Source organism: Xiphophorus hellerii, chromosome 16 (assembly GCF_003331165.1).
Source record: "Xiphophorus hellerii strain 12219 chromosome 16, Xiphophorus_hellerii-4.1, whole genome shotgun sequence".
NCBI lineage: Eukaryota > Metazoa > Chordata > Actinopteri > Cyprinodontiformes > Poeciliidae > Xiphophorus > Xiphophorus hellerii.
In genome coordinates this window covers 21843593-21867932 of record NC_045687.1, presented here as the reverse complement: position 1 = coordinate 21867932, position 24340 = coordinate 21843593, and the positions used below count along the sequence as shown (strand labels likewise).

General features: G+C 40.3%; 1 protein-coding gene across 3 annotated transcripts; it reads right to left on the bottom strand.

Moving 5' to 3' along the window:
- Positions 1-24340, bottom strand: LOC116735231 (choline transporter-like protein 2). 3 transcript variants are annotated; one of them, XM_032586971.1, is made up of 22 exons: positions 16645-16860; positions 13816-13864; positions 13664-13737; positions 13486-13570; positions 13120-13204; positions 12914-13027; positions 12751-12811; positions 10383-10506; positions 10206-10289; positions 9374-9486; positions 8737-8868; positions 8563-8662; positions 7459-7551; positions 6091-6175; positions 5712-5974; positions 4758-4852; positions 4540-4643; positions 3626-3699; positions 3478-3548; positions 3283-3371; positions 3024-3108; positions 1-708 (listed from the first exon to the last, which is right to left on the bottom strand). In XM_032586971.1, exons 1-22 carry the CDS (start codon positions 16676-16678, stop codon positions 602-604), a joined length of 2121 nt encoding a protein of 706 aa, XP_032442862.1. In that variant the 5' UTR covers positions 16679-16860; the 3' UTR covers positions 1-601. The 3 variants fall into 3 exon arrangements, with proteins under 3 accessions (XP_032442862.1, XP_032442861.1, XP_032442860.1); XM_032586970.1 differs by lacking the exons at positions 1-708; positions 16645-16860 and adding exons at positions 809-2600; positions 24162-24340; XM_032586969.1 differs by lacking the exon at positions 1-708 and adding an exon at positions 809-2600 and having other exon boundaries at positions 16645-16867.

Sequence of the window (24340 nt, the reverse complement as noted above, 5' to 3'; positions counted from 1 at the left end):
TGACGCTGGGATAGATTTTTTAATATATATATATATATATAAAACAGTTTTATTTTTAAACAAATACAGCATATGTCCCAAATACAAACCTGTACATTTATATAAACTGTGCTTTTGTATCTAATAAAACCCGTCCCATAATGTAAGTAGAGGAGGCCTCTGTCTGGCAGTGTGATGGCTTTAGTAACGTCAAGTAATAAAATAAGATTACAGATGAAGTTGTAAAAGCACTTTAAACATCAAGAAGTTACCGTGTACCTTCAAATAACATAAAACATGCTCAAGAAAATTTGCATGATTAAAAAAAAAAAAACTCTTAAAACCATGCAATACAAAAGAAACTGGTTATATATATTAGACTTTAAAAATTCACTTAACTGGAAAACCTTGGAAGCTAGAAAAACACTGACATGATGGTGTGTGATGCAGACAGACGCTCCGACCCATTACGAAGTAAATACATCTGACAGAAGAGGACGTCACGCAAATCCTGATGATTCAGGGACTTTGGTTCTTGTCTTCGGCAAAGTGTTCCTCAAAGCCACAGTCTCTTAGTTAACGGACTGGTCTCATATGGAGCAGCACAGTTCGATCAAAGGTTCTACTCCCCTGCTTTGTTCTTGTTCTTCTTATTTAGGATCTTGAGGAGGCTATCGGGCATCAGGTATGGCCTCTCAGAACTCCCATCATTCCTCTCCAGGTCCTCCACTGAAAAAGATTTAGTTAAAAAAAACAAAACAACAACTAGTCAAGCAGCTGAATCGTTTCAACCAAGCATAAAAGTTCAAAAAGTATAGGCTGGGGGAAGTTTCAGAGACAAAGACTCGTTTGTTTAATAGGAACAAAAGGCATCCAGCTTTAATAGTTCAAACAGAAACATGCAGTCGTAGTCATTCTTCATCACAGTGAACTGTTCATATGGATGAGGAAACTGTTCAACCAACAATATGTTTGGAAGAGTTGTCAAACATCTACAACCTAGAAAATAAAAATCATAAACCTTGCTTCGTCTTGGAAGTGCCAGTAGCTGTGTTTTCATTACAAATCTCAAAACTCTGTCAATATTCTGCTAATGTCATAAACGCCCCAGAAATGTTGTAATTGCAGTGTTTCAGTTAAATAAGAAAAGCAATTAAAATCCTATGTGAATACCTTTGTTCGCATGATAAGTCATTAAAAACATGCCATGATCCTCCTACCACTTCCTGTCTTGGTGGTTTGCACCAATTAAAATGTCCGGTTGTTGATCATGTGACTTGTGTGATGCAAAGAAAGTGTTTCAATTACAGTTTTGGGAAATAAACCAAAACTGCATTCTAACAAACTTTTCATCGAAAAACAAGACTTTTTCCAAAATTGTCATGTTTGCATGAAGCATCTTTAATTTCAAAGTGTTAAATTGTGTAATTGTATGGTCGATGGAACGCAGCTACAGATAGAGTAAAATGAAATATGGCTTAGTGTTGAAATAAAGTGCAGGATATTGTAGTTTTTTGGACATTAGTTTTAAAGCTACCTAATGTTTTACAGTCTTAGTAGAAATGGAGGACCAGAGGCACAACATGGCCGTCAAGTTTCCACTGGTTGCAGAAGCAACCATTTAAAAAGGCAAAAGTGTCAAAATGGCAGCCAGAGTTTCCCACTGGTTTAACTGAGGAGATGAACACAATCCCCAAAGAAGAAAAGTACGCTACTGTGCTACTGCACTTTGAAGAAACGCTTCAGATTAGAATCCCATCCTGTCAGAAATTCTTCACTTCGTAGACTTCTGAACATTTTACAAAAGTACTCAAACGATAATGCGTTGGCCAAATTTCTCAGTGATGAATAAGCAATGGAAACGTCAACTGTTGAGCGGTGAAAACCACTCATGAGGTTTGGTCTAAACAAACCAAGCAAGTAAAATGGTGCTGAATTATTCCTAATTTATTTTTAATGAAAGTTGCAAGTTATTTCTACACGTTTGACCAAAGTAGTAAAAACTTAATGTTTTTGTCAGTTTCTTTATAATTTATTTTTACATTAGCTGTTATAGTCCTTGCTGCACTGATTGAACAAATTAAAGTTGTGTTTTTACATGTCTGACCAAGCTTGTGAAGCTATCGGTGTATTAAAGTGAGCTGTACTTGTCCAAAAAATATATATAAATTTTAAGTCAATTCGGCACCATTTTTCTGTATCGGATCAGTATCGGCGGAACTAATCCGATACGGCGATACCTGTGTTGGTATAGGACGCGTTACATTTAATCATCACCTTAAGTTTTCTAATATTAATAAAAAGGAAGCTTTTCAACGGCTATTCGTAACTAAATGGTTCCATTTAAGGCAATTTGTCGTCGTATTGTTCATCAATGTTTCTGCTCCTCAGAACGGAGGATCACCACACTTTTTGTTGCGCTTCTAATTCAGCACAAAGTCCTCATCTCTAAAGTTCGTCCTTCTCCTGGGGATTTTTCAGCGCGCCGTCTTCATCCTGCGGCTGCAGTGCAGCAGAGGCACTCTGATCTGCCACCTCGCCCTTCCACAGAATCTCCCGGATAGTTGTTGACATGTAATAAGGCCTCGCAGGTGAGCCGTCATTGCGTTCCAGGTCTTCACCTTGATGTAGGGGTGTATGTGTGTGTGTGTGTGTGTGTGTGTGTGTGTTAAAATGGTGGAGCAGAAGATTAGAAGATTGAGAAATAGCAGGATTAAGAGAAATGGGAGTGAGAGAGGGGGAAGAGGAGAGACAAAAACAGAGAAAGAAAGTCAAATGGCAAGCAAAAGCACCCCAAGACATTGCAGATTTTGAAAATGAAAAGTTCATCACCAAGCAGCCACAACTTTCAGGTAATACAGAACAAATTAGCCAAGCTTTTGTATGTTGAAGTCATGCAGAAACGTGGCTGTTGTGCACCATATTAAAAGTATATAAGAATTAGTGAAAGCATCAAATCCAAGAGCAAAGTTGAGAAAGGTTTGATGGAGCCAGTCGCTCAATCTCAGTGACTGAGTGAACAATATAGCACCGTAATTACTTACAGAAACAGAGGAACAGCGTGTCCACACACATGTCGTATACACTGAAGAACCCGTGGGCGATGAGATACGAGCCAATCACCACAGTCTGGACGGGGAAACACGAGCCATGGGCCGTCATTCACAATACAAACACAGCCAAGTTCAAGACAAGGAATGAAACCCGACTCAACAGCAACCTTGACTTGTTCCTGAACAGATTCAACCTTGAACACTGAAAACTGATCAATTAAAAAAAAAAAAGAAAAAGAGCGTTGCTCACCAGGATTGGCACCCAGTAATAGTGCAGGTTGGGAGCTGTATTCTCAAAGGCTTTCACTCTTCCAGAGAAGAAAAAGAAGGCAAAGACCCCTAAGAAGAAGAACAGTAAATTCAATAACACTGGTTCCTAGTGGTTCCAAGTTAATGCTGCGGAGACTGATTTTGTGCATCACTTTGAAAAGTAACACCGACTCACCCACAAGCCCAACGATGAGCAGTTTTCCCAAAAACAACAGGAAGTCGGTCACCTTATCTACGACAGCGACCCTGCAGGATTAAACAGGTTATTAAGACAAAAGAAATAAAATAAAACGCTCACACCATGAGATGACGTTTACGATTACCTGAGGAGGTTTCTCATGAGGAGATTGAGAGCATTCATTGCAGAGGCGCAAAAGTTTTTGCCGTGGATCGCCACCTAGAAGCCAAACATGCACATAAACAACAGAGTAAATGATGCCAGAGCTGTTTGCAACACAAACAACAAATCTTGGCTGGTGAGGAATGTTGAGTCTCAGGTCAGATTTTTGGGTGACAAGTCATCACAATGGAAGAGATTTGCAAATATTTGCTTTTGCTGACGTTGGGTTTAGTTAGAGGTAAATGTTTTGCTAGCTTCTTGAATCCTAAAACAGTAATTCCCTGACAATGTTCGTAAAAAAAAATTTACAAAATAATAAGAAGAAGAATTTGTATCCCGAAATTAATTTAGGGTTACTCAGAAAAGACTTAATATTTTGGTTAGGGATGCACAGAAAGAAAAAAAAATCTAACAATTTTAAGCTTCTGAGTTTAATCCACAAAATGTCATTATGGAACATCATGGATTTCACAGTTACTAACTAAAGCTGGGACTTTAACTTGTTAAGATTGATTAATTACATTGATTTTAACACGCTGACAAAAAAATATACACAAAAGTCCTGAGCTGGAAACTTTGTATTTGCACGTTTCTGGTAAACCCACAATCTGCAATTAGCTTGATTAAGAATCTTATTCCACCTCTATTGGTAACATCTCCACTAATCCTATCCATTGACATTTGTGAAATCTTTAATTGCAGAGCTGAGCAACATTGGACGGTCTCTTTCTCACACACAGTGTGACATTGTCTCTAGTCCTAATTAAGGATCAATAGGAGAAAGGCTTCGTAAGGCTCCTGTATAACTGAGGTTTGCATAAAAGGTGGTTAGTGCGCTCTAATATATGACCTTGTATGTAGAAGGTTCTTCTACATACATCTTCACCAAACACACACCATAATGTAGGCGTTTCTGTTCAGGAACTTGATGAATTTCTCCAAACACCAGAAGCAGCACTTCAGACAGCACAGCAGGAACTTTGCAAATTTGTTTTGGGCTCCTGTCAATGACAGATTCAAGAGACAAATCTAAACCCAAGCAATTTAAAAACCATTTCAAGGACATGTCACAGTCTCAGCGATAAACAAACGTGGGGCTACGCAGAGAAACACACCTTTCAGCTTGTGGTCCAAATATTCCAGCAGAACTCTGATGATCTGAACGATTGCTAAGATTAGAGAACCAAACGCCAGAGACCCTGTGTGATACCTGGCGGATAAAAAAGGGGCACAAACAGAGGAGGAAAATAAAGCAAATATCAATGCTTAAAAGTAAGGGTGCACCGATTGCAGTTTTCAGGCCAATCAGATTTTTAAAAAAAAACCTGACCTGCCGTTTCTAATTTTGGGAGATTTTCTTGTGTCCAAAAAGTCGCTATATGTTACAAAAAAGTTGTCAAGTTGGGGTAACTATTGTTAACTGTGTAGGTGCAGATGTGACCTGGTGGCAGAAGTGGCTAGAGTAGCCAAAACATTGTACTCAAGTGAGAGGAGCACAACTTCAACATATTTTACCCGAGTAAAAATAAACAACCGTGAAATTACTCAAAAGCAAAAAGGAGTAATCAAGTACTGAGTAACTATTCAAAAGAACTTTTAATATTTCAAAAAATGGCATCAGATGGAACAAAGTATTTTATAGATCAAAAGTAATGAAAAACATTTACAATGTAACAAAATCAGACAAAAGTAAAATTGATCCAAATCAATCCTTACTCGCAGAGCTGAGCAACATTGGATGGTCTTACACAGTTTTATACTGTTTTCCAATGTAAAACTTCTGAAACTTTAACAAAAACTACGTGTCTGTGTCTGGTGAAATTTCGGTTTAAACAAATTTGTTCTTCATTCAATAAAGTTACTCACAGTGGGTAAAAGAAACAGAAACTTTACTCAAAAGTAGAGATATTTCATAACAAAGTCACATTTTTTTCAATTACTGAAGTTCTCTGGTTGGTTTAACATTTAAGCATCGGACGGTTGCCAATTTCCAAAGGTTTATGGGAAATCTGGGCTGATTTATATTGTACCCCTCAAAAAGGATGAGTTAGCTCACAGAGCTGACGTACCTTAGAGATCTCCCCATGGAGGAAAACACCGGGAAGGTGGGGATGTCGCCTGGCTTGGAGTAGGCCCAATAGTAGGAGGCGAAAGCCCCAGCTAAAGACATCTGTCCCAGAGCGGTGACGAAGTTGGCGCACCAGAAGAAGAGGAAGACATTGTAGAACTGCAGGGCAATCAGGTACTTGTGGTAAACCGTTTCTCCGCCGTAGAAGGCAAAATTGCACTCTGACTCCGGGCAGTCTGCTTTCATCTTACTTGTGGAATAGTTCTGAAAAACAGAAGTAGGAGTGACTGCATCCATAGGATCTAGAAGAATTGGCACCAAGCTGCTGGGACAGCTTCTACAATGAAAAGAACTGCAGTGAGATTAACTGGGAAACTTACAGCATGATCACAATTTGCTCCAGAGTGCACACAAGCCGACTGATTGACCACTTTGTAGATGGCCTCATTGGAAGTGGACAAGAAGCTGCTCTGTCAAGGTAAATGCAACAATAGACCGAAGCTTACAGCTGACCTGTCGGGGGATCAAACCTCCAAACACCAGCATTTTAACCTGAAGGATACTTTATGAAACATTAAACCATCAATGGACCAATATTTATGCAGAGTATAATTATTATTTACAAGGATAAAGGAGGTCAGAGGTCATAAATGATCTTCCTGTGGGAATCACCCACAGAGAACAGAACAAAGTCGTTGACTGACGGTAAACTAAGGAAGTGTTAAAAAAAAAAAGAAGCTGCATTTCCGTTGACCATATAATTGCCCAAATTGAGATTGAAAAAAATGGCTTAATGGAAAAACGGCAACTTTGAAAAACTTGATTTTCAATAGAAGGTTTTGGCGCTAGGATGAGGTGGGGTTCTTTTTTTTGACCATATTGAAGTTGGTCTACTTGGCAAAACTGCAATGGAAACACTTTTCGCATCACAAGAGTCACATGATCAACAACCGGATGTTGCCACTGGCAGAAACCACAAAGAAGCAAACAGGAAGTAGTTGGAGGTTGATGGTGCAGCATGTTTTTTAATGATTCATCGAACGTATCCATTTCTTATTTCATGGAAATTGTGTTTTATCAACATTAGCAGATGCACACATTTGTAATGGAAACGCAGCTTATGTCTACATTATTTTTTCCTTTTTTCAACACTTTTAGACAGTTATCTTTACTTGGCGCACTTAACATGCTCTGTTTTCAGTATGTTTTTCAGAGGAAGATCCCTCCCACCTCCATGTCCAGTGTAAATAAAGATTAGCTTCTGTGTAAATGTGTTAAGAGGTAAAAAGTTAATTTATTCTTTGTTTTGCTTAGTGCTCTTTGTAAAGTACTTTGGCTTTTGGCTTCTCATAACATAAGTATAACCTTTCTTATCTTTTTTCAAAAATAACTTAGGTAATTATTTTAGGAGGCTGGTGACATACTACTGCTGTAAAAAAATTAAATAAATAACACAGGTAAAAACTGAAATTTTACTTATTGAACAATGCCTGTTGAACGTTTTGTTGAAAGTTTGCTTTTTTCAAATGAAAAATGTAAGGTCAGGTTATCCAGTGTAGAGTCAAGGCAACAAATCTAAAGTCATTTCTTTGCAAGGCTGCCCTCTGCTGGCTGATCAGGATCAGGCGACAGAAGGTAAGTGGTTCATTTCTTACTTTCAGATCCGTGCTGGTTTACTACACCTGTGTGCAACTGTTTATCCCCTAGAGGTCAAAAAGATCAGACAAACAGTACAAAGTGAAGGATACACAGCAGTTACGGCCCAGTAAGCGACGACTATTGACAGGAGCAAGAAGGTGAACAGCGGGTAAAACATGGAACACATCATGTATCGAATGGCTCTGGAAAAGAAGAAGAGAATTCCAGGTTAGCATGGTCCAGGTTCTGCTGCAGAGGTCTGCCAAGGTTTCAGAAAGTACCAAAGTGTTCCCGTCATGCTGTTCCTATGGCAACGACCAGAACTTTCTCTGGTTATTTCTCAACACTCAAGAACGTTCTCGTGTTCTTGGCAAGAACGCACCCTGCAAGAACAGTTGAAAGTCAGTCCTTGCCGAGTTCACAAGGACGCAGTACGCTAGTTCTCCACTTGGAACAGGGTGAACTTGATTATGTCGGCTAAGATCTTTCTGAGAATTTCAATAAATTGTCCAGTTTAAAACAGGAATTATTTTTAATTTTATAATGGGGGGGGGGGAAGAATTGATTTCACATATGTCAAAAATGGGCAACTAAAAAAAACTTTAATTATAAGTAGAAACACCTTCAAAGTAATGGCCTTGAATTTTTATTATTATAAAAAGCTTAAGTTAATAGTAAATCATTTATCACCTCAAATTACTTTTTCAGACTTTTGTTGCCAGTGAAACTTCAGTCTTGTTTGCCACCTTCTTCAGATTCTATACTTATAAAATATTTGTCTCAACCATCGAATCCTAGATGATGGCCAGATTGAGTCATGCAGTTGACCGATTCCTTCCTTTTTCCCCAGGTTTGCAGAAGATCCACATGCAGGGAAAGTTAAAACAACTATTTCATATTTAATGTTTTACCAAGCGCCATCTGGCCAAAGCTGCTGTCACACAACGAGATGATTATTTTACAATAACTACTAAACACTGATTAATTCATTTTTCATTATCATAATGAGGTATACTCTCGTAAGATACTAGCATGGGAAGAGAGAAAATATTTTTTGTTAAAAAAATAAAAGTTGACCTTTTCACCTACTAATGCAAATGTTAGCTGTTTGCAAAGATTTCCAGTCATGATGTGGAAGCTGAAGGATCAAGATATTAAAAAATATGTGATGCACGCGCCATCATGTTTTTCAAAGTACCCTGATGAAGTCTTACTTGCTGGCCTCTTTGATGAGAGCAATGGCAATGAGGATCCTCTTCCGCAGGAAGATGAGCAGCAGGATGATGATGACCTCCACGATGGCCAGGATAATCACTAAAACAAGTCAAAGAGCGTGAGCTCATCGAAACCAAACAACAGAGAGCAGGTGGAGGTTTCTAGTCGCTCACTGAAGGCCAGCCATGTTTGTCTGATGTGCAGGTAGACGGTGAAGTCTGTCTGGAGGCCCAGCTCCTGCAGAGTCACGTTAGCGCCCGGCTCGTTCTTCAGGTTGGCATACTCCATGTAGCAGTGGAAGATTCCTAAAGTAGCATATTAATGGGAAACAAGTAGAAGAGTGGGAGCAGTAGAAGCTTCCCCAACTGGGATAACTACAGGCTTGGCCGGATTGTGAAGCAAAAACCTCTCAATCGTTTACTGATTTCAGCAGCAGACCACGTCGTACAAATTACCAGGACAGAACAACATCCTACAGCCAGAGGAAGTTTCATCAACATTAATTAGGTTAATTAGAATAAAACTGAAAATATATCACATGCCCCCAAAGAGTTTAACTTTCAGGAATGTTACTCATGTTCTGAGCAACGCTCTAAAAATCAGCCCTGCGGAACTCCACACCGCTCCTTGTTTGGTTCTGCAATACCAATTTCTCTGACAGATTGTACGGTAGTCGCTACGAAACAAAAAGATGCCCCCGCTTCCTGAATCCACTTTGCTCAACTTTTCTAAAATGTACGTCAAACCAGAACCACAGAAAATCTGAGTAAAATGGAGGAAAGTAAACAACTGTGCGCTTTTGGCCCTTACCGTATCCTATTACAGCTATCACAGCGATGATGATGATCCAGATCATGATGCCAGCCAGGAAGCGCATGAGGACGATGAACAGCAGACTGAGGAGCATGGCGATGACCAGCCCTCTGCAGAGGAAAGCTCAAACATTAGGCACAGAAACACACACAGTGAATTCAGTTGACAGTTAAAGGGGAAGTATTATATGTTTTCCAGGCACATAGTATCATTTTATAACACAATCAAGTATGTTAGATTCAGTTGATTTATATAGCATTTTATAACAAAAATGACTTCAAGAAATTTAACTTTGTGGTTTAACTTCTTGAAATTGGGTCTCTGTCTCTTTAAGAAACTCCTGCTCTTTCAGAAACTTCACCTTCAGGAAGTCATCACAACATGGCTCCTCTATTAAACCTTTAGCAACGTTTTTACCAGCGATGCTCTGAGAAGTTGCTCCTCTGAGCTCAGTAGATGTGCAGCTCCACCAGGTGTTTGCCAATTGCTGCTGGCTAGTCTGAAGGAGCCGAGCGGGAGAATCTCGGGGGAGGGCTGCTCTGTGAGGCAGAAGCTCGTAAACGGCACGGCTGAGGAAGTTCATCCTCAAAGGAGGAGCTAGGTCCACTCAGATGTTCTGCACAGCTGAATGGTTGCCATGGGAGATTGAAGGATTTCTCAAATATGCATGAAAGAATCAAGGCAAAACTCCGGCTATGTTTTTGATGAGGGAACAACATAACACAATGTAAAGCTCAAAAACGTAGATTTTACATAATACTTCCCCCTTATATAAGAAAAAGTAGAAAACAAAAACATAAAGAAACAAGAAGGAGAAATAGTTACTCACATAAGGATCCAGTACCAGGAATGAGTGTAATCCTCAAAGATTTTCATAACCACCTGACGAGCCTCCATGACCACAGTGGCATTCCTAAGAAGAGATTGATTTCCCAACCATGAAACCTGATTGCCGGCACGTTTTAATAACCGTTTTTGTGGTGTTTCGGATCTGTTGTGTACTCACTTTACTCCATCCACAAGATCTTTAGCATCCCTCATTTTTCCAGATCCATCATCAAACTTGGTGCTGTTTCCGACAGTTACTACACCTCCTTTTAGGCCCAAATCCGGAAAGCACCTACGGGTGACTAAAGAAAGAAGGAACCACACTGAAGCATATATATATATATACAGTGGTGTGAAAAAGTGTTTGCCCCCTTCCTCATTTCCTGTTTTTTTGCATGTTTGTCACACTTAAGTGTTTCGGAACATCAAACCAATTTTAAAAATAGTCAAGGACAACACAAGTAAACACAAAATGCAATTTGTAAATGAAGGTGTTTAGTATTAAAGGAGAAAAAAAATCCAAACCATCATGGCCCTGTGTGAAAAAGTGATTGCCCCCCTCGTTAAAATAGATTATAACTGTGGTTTTTAACACCCGAGTTCAATTTCTCTAGCCACACCCAGGCCTGATTATTGCCACACCTGTTTTCAATCAAGACATTACTTAAATAAGAGCTGCCTGACACAGTAAAGTCCACCAAAAGATCCTTAAAAGCTACACATCATGCCGAGATTCAAAGAAATTCAGGAACAATTGAGAAAGACGGTAATTAAGATCTATCAGTCTGGAAAGGGTTATAAAGCCATTTCCAAAGCTTTGGGAATCCAGCGAACCACAGTGAGAGCCATTATCCACAAATGGCGAAGACATGGAACAGTGGTGAACCTTCCCAGGAGTGGCCGGCCGCCCAAAATCACCTCAAGAGCGCAGCGACGACTCATCCAAGAGGTCACAAAAGACCCCACAACAACATCCAAAGAACTGCAGGCCTCACTTGCCTCAGTTAAGGTCAGCGTCCATGCCTTCACCATCAGAAAAAGACTGGGCAAAAATGGCCTGCATGGCAGAGTTCCAAGAAGAAAACCACTGCTGAGCAAAAAAAACATTAGAGCTCGTCTCAATTTTTCCAAAACACATCTTGATGATCCCCAAGTCTTTTGGGAAAATATTCTGTGGACCGATGAGACAAAAGTGGAACTCTTTGGAAGGTGTGTGTCCCATTACGTCTGGCGTAAAAGGAACACTGCATTTCAGAAAAAGAACATTATACCAACAGTAAAATATGGTGGTGGTAGTGTGATGGTCTGGGGCTGTTTTGCTGCGTCAGGACCTGGAAGACTTGCTGTGATAAATGGAACTATGAATTCTGCTGTCTACCAAAGGATCCTGAAGGAGAATGTCCGACCATCTGTTCGTGAACTCAAGCTGAAACGAACTTGGGTTCTGCAGCAGGACAATGATCCTAAACACACCAGCAAGTCCACCACTGAATGGCTGAAGAAAAACAAAATGAAGACTTTGGAGTGGCCTAGCCAAAGTCCTGACCTGAATTCTATTGAGATGTTGTGGTATGACCTTAAAAAGGCTGTTCATGCTCGAAAACCCTGTAATGTAACTGAATTAGAACAATTCTGCAAAGATGAGTGGGCCAAAATTCCTCCAGAACGCTGTAAAAGACTCATTGCAAGTTATCGCAAACGCTTGGTTGCAGTTGTTGCTGCTAAAGGTGGCCCAACCAGTTATTAGGTGTAGGGGGCAATCACTTTTTCACACAGGGCCATGATGGTTTGGATTTTTTTTCTCCTTTAATACTAAACACCTTCATTTACAAATTGCATTTTGTGTTTACTTGTGTTGTCCTTGACTATTTTTAAAATTGGTTTGATGTTCCGAAATACTTAAGTGTGACAAACATGCAGAAAAACAGGAAATGAGGAAGGGGGCAAACACTTTTTCACACCACTGTATATATATATATATATGTATCTGCACAGAGTTTGCATGTTCTCCCTGTGCATGCGTGGGTTCTCCGGCTTCCTCCCACAGTCCAAAAACATGACTGTCAGGTTAATTTGTCTCTCTGAATTCTCTGAATGGTGTGTGTGTGTGTGTGTGTGTGTGCATGGTTGTTTGTCCTGTGACAGACTGGCGACCTGTCCAGGGTGACCCCGCCTCTCGCCCGGAACGTTAGCTGTAGATAAGCACCAGCACCTCCTGACCCCACTAGGGACAAGGTGTTAGAAAATGGATGGATGGGTGTATATGCTGCAAATTCCTGTCAAAAAATGAGACATTTTCTGCTTTGCAAGCACTCTGGTGGTTAGATTCCCCTTCTGCAGTGATCTTTTATAAAAACAGTCAAGGACTGTAAGGGAGCTAATTTGAGACTAGCAGTCTGATTTGGGGGCCCGAGGTTATCAGGCAATAGGCTTCAGACTGACTGTTCTAAAACCAGTTTTTTAATATCATTTCTAATATTGCAAACTGAACGCATTCAATTGTATGCATTTAATGCGACAGCTTCAGGAGTATAAAATCCACTAACATGACTTGCTGGGGATCAGCATAGAGGGGCAGAGACGATTACGAAGAATTTCTTGTGGACTCTGAAATACAGGACCAAACACAGACAAAGGAAGAAAATGTGATTAGATTCATCTGTAGTAATCTAGGGACTAAAACATTTTACAGGGGGCGGGGGGACTCACCATTGAACGCGTCACAGTCTCCTTGCAGAATGTTTTGTAGTAATCAAAGTCTTTGTCGTTGGCATGGGCTTTGGTTAAGGTCATGAACTTGTCTGGACACGTCTCCACACACAGCTAAGGATCAACATTGGAAAAGTTTTGTCAAGCACAGATAGCAGCAAAAGGTCACTAAAACCACAGGAGACGGAAGATGGCAGAGTTCACACCTGTGTGGTTGGACACTGGAATGAAAGCAGCACCATGGGGCTGGCACACTTCATGATGTTGAAGTAGAACAACTTCCTCTTATTCCTGTGGGGGAAAAGAACATTTTTCTGGTCGACAATAGTTTGTGCAACTTTTTGGGAAAAAGCTTCCAAGGCTGAAAGTTAGTTTGAAGGGTTTCTTTTTCTTATGCCATTCTACAAAGCCTAAACAACAGGGTTTCCCACAGTGTGTTAAAAACATAGCAGGCCACTAGGCTTTACTTACCTCCTGCCCCACCAGGCTAAGCGTAATTAGTTTATTTTAAATATTATTTTTGATACACTACACATAGTTTCATATCTAGATTTGCTTAAGAAGTAACTCACTCGAGTGGAGTCCCGGCCTGTCCGCAGAAGTCGCCTCTACTATCTGTTGGGTAGATCGCCTTCCTTGGATCGCCTTGGGACCAGGCTGGAAGCACAAAGATTCAATGTAAATATTTACAACTTATAATTGGATTTTTTTGTTTTTAATTGGCAAACCAGACTGCGAATACTTCCTTACCAAGTATTCCCACTGCAATATAGCCCAGTATAGCGACAATAAAGAGGATGCAGCAGACGATATCGGTGCAGGATCTGGAGAGGAGAAAACGGTGAACGAAAGCTTTCATCAGCGACACAATGAGAAATCCAACCCTGCAGTCCTGGCCTCACCTGTTCTGGATGGGTCCCTTGAAGGAGGGGTCATGTTTGAAGGGTTCACCTACAGGAAACAAAGACCATCCAGAACTTCAGGGTATTTACTGCAGTGAGAACTGGAAGCATAAACTTAAGAAAGATAACATCCCACCAGATTTATGGAAGGGGGGGGAAGAAAAGAAAGAATAAACAAAAAAGTTACTGGCATCAAGGTCTACTGTGATGGTGTAAATTTCCACCAAATACCTCAGAGATTATTCTCAGACAAAACCACAAAGATTTCAATTTTGTAAATAATTGACACTTGAAGTGAAATACATTTTAAATATTCAAGATAAAACACAAAAAAGACAAAAATAAAGCCAGACACAACCGAAACCATAAATAAAATATATTATCAAGTCTCATAAAAAAAAACCCAACAAAGTATCAAAATCATCAAGCTCATTTTAACTTATGCAATTAGTTTATTAATAGTGACGGACTTGCATACATCACATCACCATATAGTCACCATATACGTTCTTTCACTAACCAACGTTAACCAGCTTATTTTAGCAACTGCCTGAATAATTAGTTTAGTGCTTGTCCAGCATTTATTCATGGGTTTTTCAGTACTTTGGTGGTTCTATATTAACAAGGGCTAAGAATTTAACCAATTTCTGCTTTCATGGGGCCAACAAACAGGTTCCTGTACAAACCCGTTCGGGTTTCCCACCCTGTGGAACTCTGTATAGATCGGACTGATTTCAGGTCACTGTGTGTTGACCTGAAATCAGTCCGATTCCAGGTCACTGAGGAGGGGAACAGTCAGTTCCTCTCCTCCTGCCTTTCTTCTGTCAGCTGATGTTTCCCTCCAAGCGCAACACACCCGGCAACCTACTGAATTCCTCCCCAGTGACTAAGCCGGAGCAAAACCATGAGAAATCTGCCCCCGTGCTTTACTTTGACTAAACTGGTCATGTTTATGAGGAGTAGTGAGCCAGAACTTGCTTTCCATCAAACAATCAAACACGTGCAAAAACTAGTTACATTTACTTGAATAATTTGGGAGAAAAAATTTATTCTACGAGTCGTTTTACTGCATTATACTTTGAATTTATACTTGAGTAAAACTATATTTTTAAGTATCTACTTACTTCACCTACCTTTGGTTACTTCACTAAATGGTTTTAACACCACACACAGATACACACCTACAGTTTATGCTACAGTGAGACTTCTTGTTTGTACACAAGCTTTCTTGCTCTAGTTTTATTTTTCCTTCTCTCGAGCCTGCTGTGGTATTTGGAGGTCAAGTGCAGCTACAGTAACACGGTAGAAGTTCTCACACTGTAAACACTTTGCACCTCTGTAACCTGTCTAGCAGGTGTTGATTGGTTACATCATGTTATGAAAATGTTGGATTTGGAGAAGAATGTATTAACCAGGTATTTTAGTCTTTAAAATGGCAGAATTTAATATTTTTGTCTGTCTAACTGCATTATTTTAACAAATTGAATCAGTACTTTCGTGGTCCGGCTGATACAGAAATGACCAACCATTTTGCGCAAATAATACTCCTGTGAAATCTATAACAGATACACCAGACCATGCTCTCTTTCATTAAATGTTTCGCTTCATTAGGGCACGAACGCTCGTCTGCACTCTGGTGCAAACCAAACGGGAGAAAACGGGAGTCTTGGACGGTTCGCTCGCAAGCAGACAGTTACAGTTAGCCTACAGTGGGAGGGCAAAAGGACCAAATTAAAAAGGAAGTGAACCAGAGGAAGGAAGTGGCACATCATTACAGTATGTACTCAGAATAATCACTACAACAGTGTCTGTAAGAGCAGCAAAAGTCATGTCACGTCCCTCTCCCGTCTTATTGTGTGCTACTGCATTAATTTAAAGCTAGAAAACAAAAAATACTTAAATGTGAAGCTCATCTTTTCTGCATTGTCAAAGGTCTAAAATAAATCAGCTACTGTCCTCTTCTGCTCCACTGAGAGAGAAGGTTGACTGATGGACCCACCCACCAGGTCTGGACCTGTCTGCATGTTTGCAGTTAACAATAGTCACCCCACTGGTGATAACTCAGCAACTTTCTTGCAATATTTAGCAACATTTCAGACAAAAACAATATATAGATAAATAAATAAATAAATAAATTGGCATCGGCCAAAATTGGAATTGGCAAGTCGTGCTCTTAAGAGATCGGTAATCAGAGGGAAAACCACAACCAGTGCAGCCCTACTTTTATTTGAATTGCGGCTACACAATACAAGCCATGTTTAGTGTTAAGCGGACGTCAGTCTGACATTTGTGTTTCAGAAGTAAATGTAGAATTCAAAGACTCTTCTTCATAAAAACTCCAAAGGAAGATGACTTAAAAAAGCAAAACATGAAAATGTTGATTATTGACATTATTTCCGTTTCTTGCAATAAATCACTGGTTTAAACTGTGAAGATAAATTCATGACTTTCTATTGGATGTGTTTATTTGGGGCAAATGCTACAGCAAGCCTCCGACCACTTCCTGTCAAAAAGGGCAACAGTCTCATATTTCATGTGTGCTGCCATTTGAGATCGTCACATCTGACATGCTGTCAAGTCAAGCTATGAGATGAATGTTAGAAATCCCATCGGATCATTTCCAGAACGACAAACAGAAGGGAAAAAAAAGTCAGGTTTCCATTGGAAACAGATTTAAAGTCCAGCTTGCTGCTCTAACACACCTGAGCATTGAAAAAAGCCGCCAACAGTAGCTGGCTGCCCACAAACACAAACTGAGGCTCAGTCTACTTCACAAACAAACAAAACTCTGATGAACACAGATCAAACGGAGGCTTGAGAAGTCGTTACCGTGTTTTCCATAGCTATCTTCCTCCTCGGGCATGTTGAAGCTCGCTTTCAGGGCCGAGATGTATAGAAAAAGTAAACTTCTGCTCCTGCCAGTGAATGAACGAGAGAAGCGCAAACGGAGCGCAAAACCAGTCCGACCTGTCTGAATAATCCGCAACACTCCTCCTCTTCTGCTTCTTCTGAAAGCAACTGCTTCCACCTGCCTGCACGTTACCAGTCACCACCCTTTTGCCCACAGACCTCATGCTGCGCCGGGAAAATATATAAAAGGAAAAAAAATAAAGCACACCCATAAAAGCATGCGAACAGATAGGGACGATGGGAGTGGAGAAAATTTGTGGGACGTGTTCAGGAAGAATGGAAAACTCTGGCGCCAGGTGTTTAGAACTGACTAGTCTTAGGTGTGGGGTTTTGAGGCAATCACCTGCTGGTTAGCAGGACGTGCTGCGTGGTCGCCCCCTAGTGGAAAACTTCAGAAACTGCATTGGAACTCAATCAGGAAAAAATCCAGCTCTATTTTTTGGGGGGGGGGTTTTGTTTGCCGCCTTTAATGGTGACCGGATATTTTGATCTGCTTCCTCTGTTCTGCATTTAGACCGTGTTAAATCAATCTGTTACTCAAACAACGAAAGCTCTGACGGACCAAAGTGTCGCAAATGTTTTCCTCAGATGTTAAGGGAGAAAAGAAAAGGAGGAGGAAAAAATTTTATGACAGAAAGTTTCCATCTGGCCTGCCCCTGTTTCATGGCCAGCATGACAAGCAGCGCTTCCAATGTTTCTGCCCACAGGCAAAATCTAAACTTCTATAAAGCACTACAATAAAATTAAAGAGGTTGTCTTTCTCCATTTCACTCATACTATTAAATGTAAATGATTCAATTGGAGGTAAACACACATAAAATGAAATCAAAATGCGCAGTAGGTAACAAGGGTGCAAAAAACGTGGGACAGTACGCGTCTGGGTCACAACTTCGACAACCAAAATGGCGGGACTCGTCACTGGTTAGGCATTTGTGCTGCTAAAAAGTACAACTACAACAAAAAGAGGTTTTAAATATACAGTACAGGGATTTTTGCTTTCCAACGATACTTTGCTGTTCAAATGTGTTTTGCTACATGTATTCGCACATGTACAGTAAGGTGAGACAAAATTTATTTCAATATTTAATAGAATAAAACTGATTTTTTTTTGTGACAGACAGCTGGCTTAGTGAACATTGACATATTTCCAAAAATTGCTGATTTTTCATTATGTTTAAAAATTGAATAATCCTTCAAAGGCATCTTTTTGTATTTAATCAGGTTGTCATTGTCTGATATGAACATTTGAAATATTGTAGCAAGTTTGTCCAAAGTGTGACAAAAAAATAAATAAATAACAAGGCGATTTGTTTCATTGTACATTTTTGGTACAAAAATATGTTTATTTGAGCCTGTCATGGGAACAAATTGTGTTGGACGACAAACTGTCCCAGAAGTCATTGCGACAAATAGTAATGATGTTGTTTCAAGACCATTTTCAAGTAACATAATGGTAATGGCATAATAATGCAAGAATATTATATTAAATATCCAAAATAAAAATAAAAGGCAAATAAAATGAATTATTTAGTCTCTAAACAAAAATGTCCTTCAGAAACAGGTTTAGTTGAGAACAAAGAACCAGACTGAAGACTTTTATCATGCAGTATTTGGTAGAAAGAGAGAGAAAAACAATGAATCATGCAAATGGAAATTATTGAGTTTGTTCTAATTAATTATGTGGTTAACTGATTTATTGCGACAGGCCTATGTTTACTTGTCACATATTAAAAGAAGAAGAGGGTTAGGATAAACTGAACATACTTTTGAGATCATGTTGTGGTAAAAATGTCTTGAACAGCGAAAGAAATCAGAGATATTAGGAATATTTGGCAATATGCTTTGATCCTCATGCACACTGTGCTTGTTGATGTAATAAACTCAAATATCTTGGCCACGCCTTATCTGACCAGCTACTGCTAACAAACACATTGCTCTCCATTTCCATTTGTCACTTTGTTATCCTTTCTACATCGTCCACCAATACATTCAACTTGGTCTGACAAAGACTCTTCAAACCGCCTAAATGAAACAGACCTGATAGCCTCAATTGGCAGTCACGCATATTTGCAACTGACATCTAATTGCATAAATAAACAAAGTCATCAACCACTGGAATGTGATCTCATTCCACCCCCACAGATGTAGAGCCGTCGGCGTTTGAGATGCTGATATTCCGGGTTTGGATTGAGTTGCAGCATCAAAACACATCAGAGGACGATGCCGTCACTGGGAAGCTGCAGAGCAACCCGGTCATGGAACTACGGTAATCCCACACTCTGATTTCAAAATGCTCCTTTCGTCAGACATGTGGGATGATGTCTAATTAGAGAGCTTCAAAGGCAGAACCGCAACTTTCATGATTGGTGCCAGCATCGAGAAGCTTTAATCTTTCTCCAAAGTGTTAGGCTGTTATCGCCAATGAAATATCCTTAAAAAAAAACAAAAAGAAAATTGCTGAAATGGGAAGAAATAACAAAAACAAACATCTACTTTTTGCCCAGATTCGAAAGAAAACGACATTTCATTAGAATAACCTGGACCTAAGGAGTTGATGTTATCTTTAGACACTGAAGCTGATGAGTCCCAACATTCCGTGACTTCCCTCCCCTCATTGTCTTGACTCCTCCCACCATATTCTGTAATGACGGAAATGTTCAAAATCTCTTGTGGTGAGTCATCTCCCAGTCGACAGCAACAGTGTGTTGCAAAAGTATCCGCAACCCCAGGACTTCTTCACATTTTTGTCATTTTACAACCACAAACTTCCACATGCTGGGGATTCAGTGAACACAGTAAAACACAATGCTGAAGTGAAAATAATAATAATTTTCTAAAAATGCGTGGTGCTTATTTGCATTCAACCTAAAGTTCAGACTAAAGATTGTTGCACATTCCTCTTTGCAAAACAGCTCAGTCAGACTGGATGGATTTTCCAATGGATCCAGGTCTGGACTTTGACTGGTCCATTCTGTCTCATGAAAGCTCTGTGATGTGTGTATCTCTTGGCTGGGAAGTGTGCTGGCTACTATTGCAGTGGCTATGGCTATGCTAGGATTTGTTATCAAGATGGCTCAGTTGGGAAACATTTAACTCCGGGTTACGGTCGCATCCCTCAGTGATAGTCTTTCATTAGGGACAGAGGGCGTGGACTTCTAGATGCGATCCTCGCTTTTCAGTCCAAGTTCAGATCTATTTATGGAGCTATCCTCTAGGGAATTAGGAAAGCGCTCTGCTTTCTCCAAAGTGACACGGCTGACCAAAGTGTCGGCACTGCTTCTTTCAGCCATTGTTGACATCCAGATTTACCACGTCTGGCTTCTTCTGGTGCAGAATTATGACGCATTTACGTAAATGTTGGATAAAATGCCAAGTGAAACCGCAGACACTTTGAAAACAATTGGAGAAGTGTCCAACTTCGTACCATCACATATGGAAGTGGCAGAAATTGGATGTTTTGACTAAGGCCTCTATATGTTGGCTGTGCCTAACCCCTGCGCCACCACAGGACCCCAGCTGCTCCTCACTATGGCTGTTGTAAATTAATATTTTAGTAATCGAGTAATCTATTGATTATTCTTATGATTAATCGAATAATCAGATAAAGGATAAAATAAAACATTGGTAAACCTAACATAACAGCAATGTTACTATTGCATATCAATATCAGTCCAATCTTTTTACATTTGAGCTTCCCTAATAATAACTTTTCTGAAGTTTAGAAAGTTAACCTGTAACAATAATAGCTCACTTTCCAAGTTAACCTGAAGAAAAGTTATACAAGAATCTGAAGTTGTATTCAATTTAATAATAAAGAGACAGGCGCACAAATACTAAAAAAATGTCTATACTCCATCCAGCTTTTTGTTTCTGTATTCATCTTCAGTCAGTTTAATAGATGAACTCTCACCTTACCCTGACATTTATAGCTTTTGTGTTCATGTTAGTGACAGGATTTGACACCTTCATTCGTCACACACAGAAATACATCTGTCGTGTGCCGTCACGATGCGCTCTGCCACCCATTTGTTGATACCGGGATGATGAGGAGACGCGTAAAGACCGTTACAAAGTCTGTCTTCTATCACGTAAAAACCAAAAGCAGGAAGCAGACTACCTGGGCATTCTGCGCTGTAGTCTCCAATAAAGGTGCAGGGAAAAAAAAGCATTCTGTTTAAAAAATCAAATAAAGGGGCGTGCCGTGGTGGCGTAGTGGTTAGCGAGACCCAGATTTGGAGGCCTTGAGTCCTCGACGCGGCCGTCGCGGGTTCGACTCCCGGACCCGACGACATTTGCCGCATGTCTTCCCCCCTCTCCTTCCCCATTCCTGTCAGCCTACTGTCATATAAGGGACACTAGAGCCCACAAAAGACCCCCTGGAGGGGTTAAAAAAATAAAAATCTCAATTCCTAGTTGTGGGAATTCTGAATAACTTTAAAATGCTCAATTATAAATTTTGCTAAAATACTGCATAATGCATTATGTGTCTACTCGGCTACTGTATACATTTTGAATAACACTGATATTTTTTATTTACGATTTAGCCCAGGCAGCTATGTCAACCCAATGCTGGTGATTTAAGTTACAGGATTTTATGCACAAAGCTATTCTTGTTTCAATACCAGCTGATTTGATACACTGATACAATCTGACACAGTCTGGAACCTCGAAGATTTGTTTTAAATAAATCTTTTCATCTCGTCAGTCACATAATTTAAACAGAATCTCTTGACCTTTTCAGTGGGAAAATTGGTTTCTGAATCGAATCGTGGCCCTAAAAGTCAAAATCGAATCACTACACAATAAAAGACTCGCATCTCTCCAGCTCTTTTCCTGTTCCACACAGCTGAATCAAATGATTCCACTACGTCTTCAGCATGCCTTCGAGTCTGGCAAAGGCCTGGCAACAAGACAGTACATCTCGAGGCCTACGGTTTGGAGGCCCCTGATTTGGTGTACAATTATTCTTTAAAGATGAAAGCTGTCTCCAGCCAGCTCTGGGCATGCTGATGATGGGTTTAGGGTTTGCACAAGTTTGGTCACATGCTTTTTTTTAATCTGTGGGTGGCCTATCGAGAACATCAAAGTGGAAGCGTGTGCTGCAGTAGCAGAGCAGGTTTTCACTGATTGCTAGATGTAACCTCAAGAAATATCAGAAGAAACGAGCTCACAGCAACCTGCAGATGTAGGCCGAAACGACTTCAAGTTGCACCACAAAGAGGCACTCGGATCAGGTTTCAAAGCCACTTCTCTACACATGGCACATAATTACACCTAATCTTTAGCAGGGCATGTCTGCATAGCTGCTCTCAGATCCTCTCATTGAGGTTTCTTCACAAACCAGACCCTGAAATAACTCAGAAAATCCCCCACTGTGCTAAGGAGAGCTTTAGGTTGTTTGCCGTTACCTTCTCTCCGAGTCAGTTTTAGGTTCGAAGATGCATTTCGAAATATAAGCTTGTTTGTTTTTGTGAGCACGCTTCCTCAGGGAAACCGCCGTTACTACAAAAGGGAGCTGCGGAGAGAAGCCACCGCCTATTACTTCCCTCACGCCAACATGCAAACGCATATTCCTTGCTCTGTGTTATGATACTAAACTGGAACTTGCCTTGTTTCTTGCAAGCACTGCAAGAGTGAAAGAGAGAGGGAAACAGAGAGGAAAAAGAGAAAGCAAACTTTCTTGGAGGCTAAGTGAATCAATTAGCCATCATGTGGCAGGCGGAGCGGAAATGGGTGTGTGCAGGCACACAATGGAGGAAAAGAGAATGGACGCCAGCAAATGGAAGGGTTGTGTTTCTCATTTCTGCTTGTCAGTATTCTGCAGGGGAACTGTAGAAAAACGTTATGCTGTACAAATACCTCAAGACCACCTAAAGACTTGCCAAGCTGCGTGTAAACAAACTCGTCTCAGTACCACTTTGCTCTGTTATTTGGACTTCTTAGACCAATAAAAAGTAATAAAGTGGCATTTTTATTCCACTTACTTTATTTCAATAATCCTCGGAGATCAAACTTGAGTTGTTTGCGAAAACAACCCACTAAAACTAGTTTGTGAAACACGGTGTTTGGAGTATCATACTGTGTTGGATCATTTCAAACGTCGATAGCCGAGTTTCCATTGACCTTAAAATTCCACAAATTGGGATTACAAGAATAATGGAAACACGGCAATTTTGAAAAATAAAAAAAAAAAGCGCATAGTTTTCAACAGACTTTTTGCGATACGATTTCTTTGGCCGTATCGAAATAGATATATTTCGCAAAACTGCACTGGAAGCACTTTTTTTCCACATCACACGAGTCACATGATCAACAACCGGATGTTACCAGAAGACGAACAGAAAGTGGTAAGAGGATGATGGCATGTTTTTTTTAATAACGCATGAACAAGTTTACTCACAAGTGATTTTAGCTGCATTGTTATTTATTTAACTGAAACGCCGCAATAGTGAAATTGTGTTTTTTCGACACTAGTGGAATTCTTAATGGAAACGCAGCTAGAGATGAAAGAAGCTGATCAGACATGATGGAATGGTAGATGGAAAGGTAATGAAAGAAAACTTATTAGCAGCTGCAGAAAATGTTTACCTTCCAACAAAACAGTGAAACTAAACTTACAAAAGTGTTTAGAACAAAGCATATCCATGTGCAAGGTTGGCCAAGTCAAAGCTCAGACCTAAATGCAGTTCGTCATCAGGAGCAAGACAGATACTTTCTATCCAATCTGACGGAGACTGTGTTATTTTGCAAGGAAGAATTTACAGCTGTTTCCGTCTTTAGAAAATATCTGCGAGGGGTATTAAAAGCAAAATGCACGCCACACCTTTAATCTGCTTTATGTTGGTCAGCCACGTTTTATCAGCCTTACAAAAAGTGAACACGTTTAATGGGAATGAATACTTGACCCAGACCAGGGGTCTCGACAGGCGCTATTTTTAACCCCACACATATCATTATTACCAAAAGCTCACTTTGGTATGAAACGAAAACAGAAAGACTGGCAGCTGACTTATGAGCTCTATAGATAGTTTGCCCCTGCTTGCCTTTCATGCCAGTCTGAGGAATGTGGCAGCAACTGGACGAGCACAACTGGGACTGGGACGCGTTTCATCCCAACAATTCAAGAAGTGCTGCCCCAACTTAACGCGAAAGCATCACGCGCAACATCGTCCAAGCCTTACGTTCGTTCATTTATTTACGTACAAAGCACGAGAGATAAAGCAGACCTTATACGAGCCACCAAAGGACAATTATTTGTTTTAATGTTTAAAGGAGAAAACAGGAGACTGAGAGCTAACGCGTCCAAAACTGCTTCACTACGTCACCGTGAGAAACTCTGTCGTGTATAGCCAACCAACAACTGGTTAACGTGTAACTAATGATAAGGTAACTGGACAAATAAAGCTGTAGCGTGGCCCGGAGCTTTAAACAATTACCATATTTCTTCTTCTCCTCCAGCTCCATGATGACGGGGTGCTTCTTCTGTAGTCCAGCTGCTCACAGGCGAAGACTAGCGCATATTTTCCAGCTCGGACTCCAGGTTATTGCAGCGCTTTCCTCCGTTTGGTTACTTTGCTGAAGTCCGCTCAGAAATCTTCCCAGAGCCATAAACATT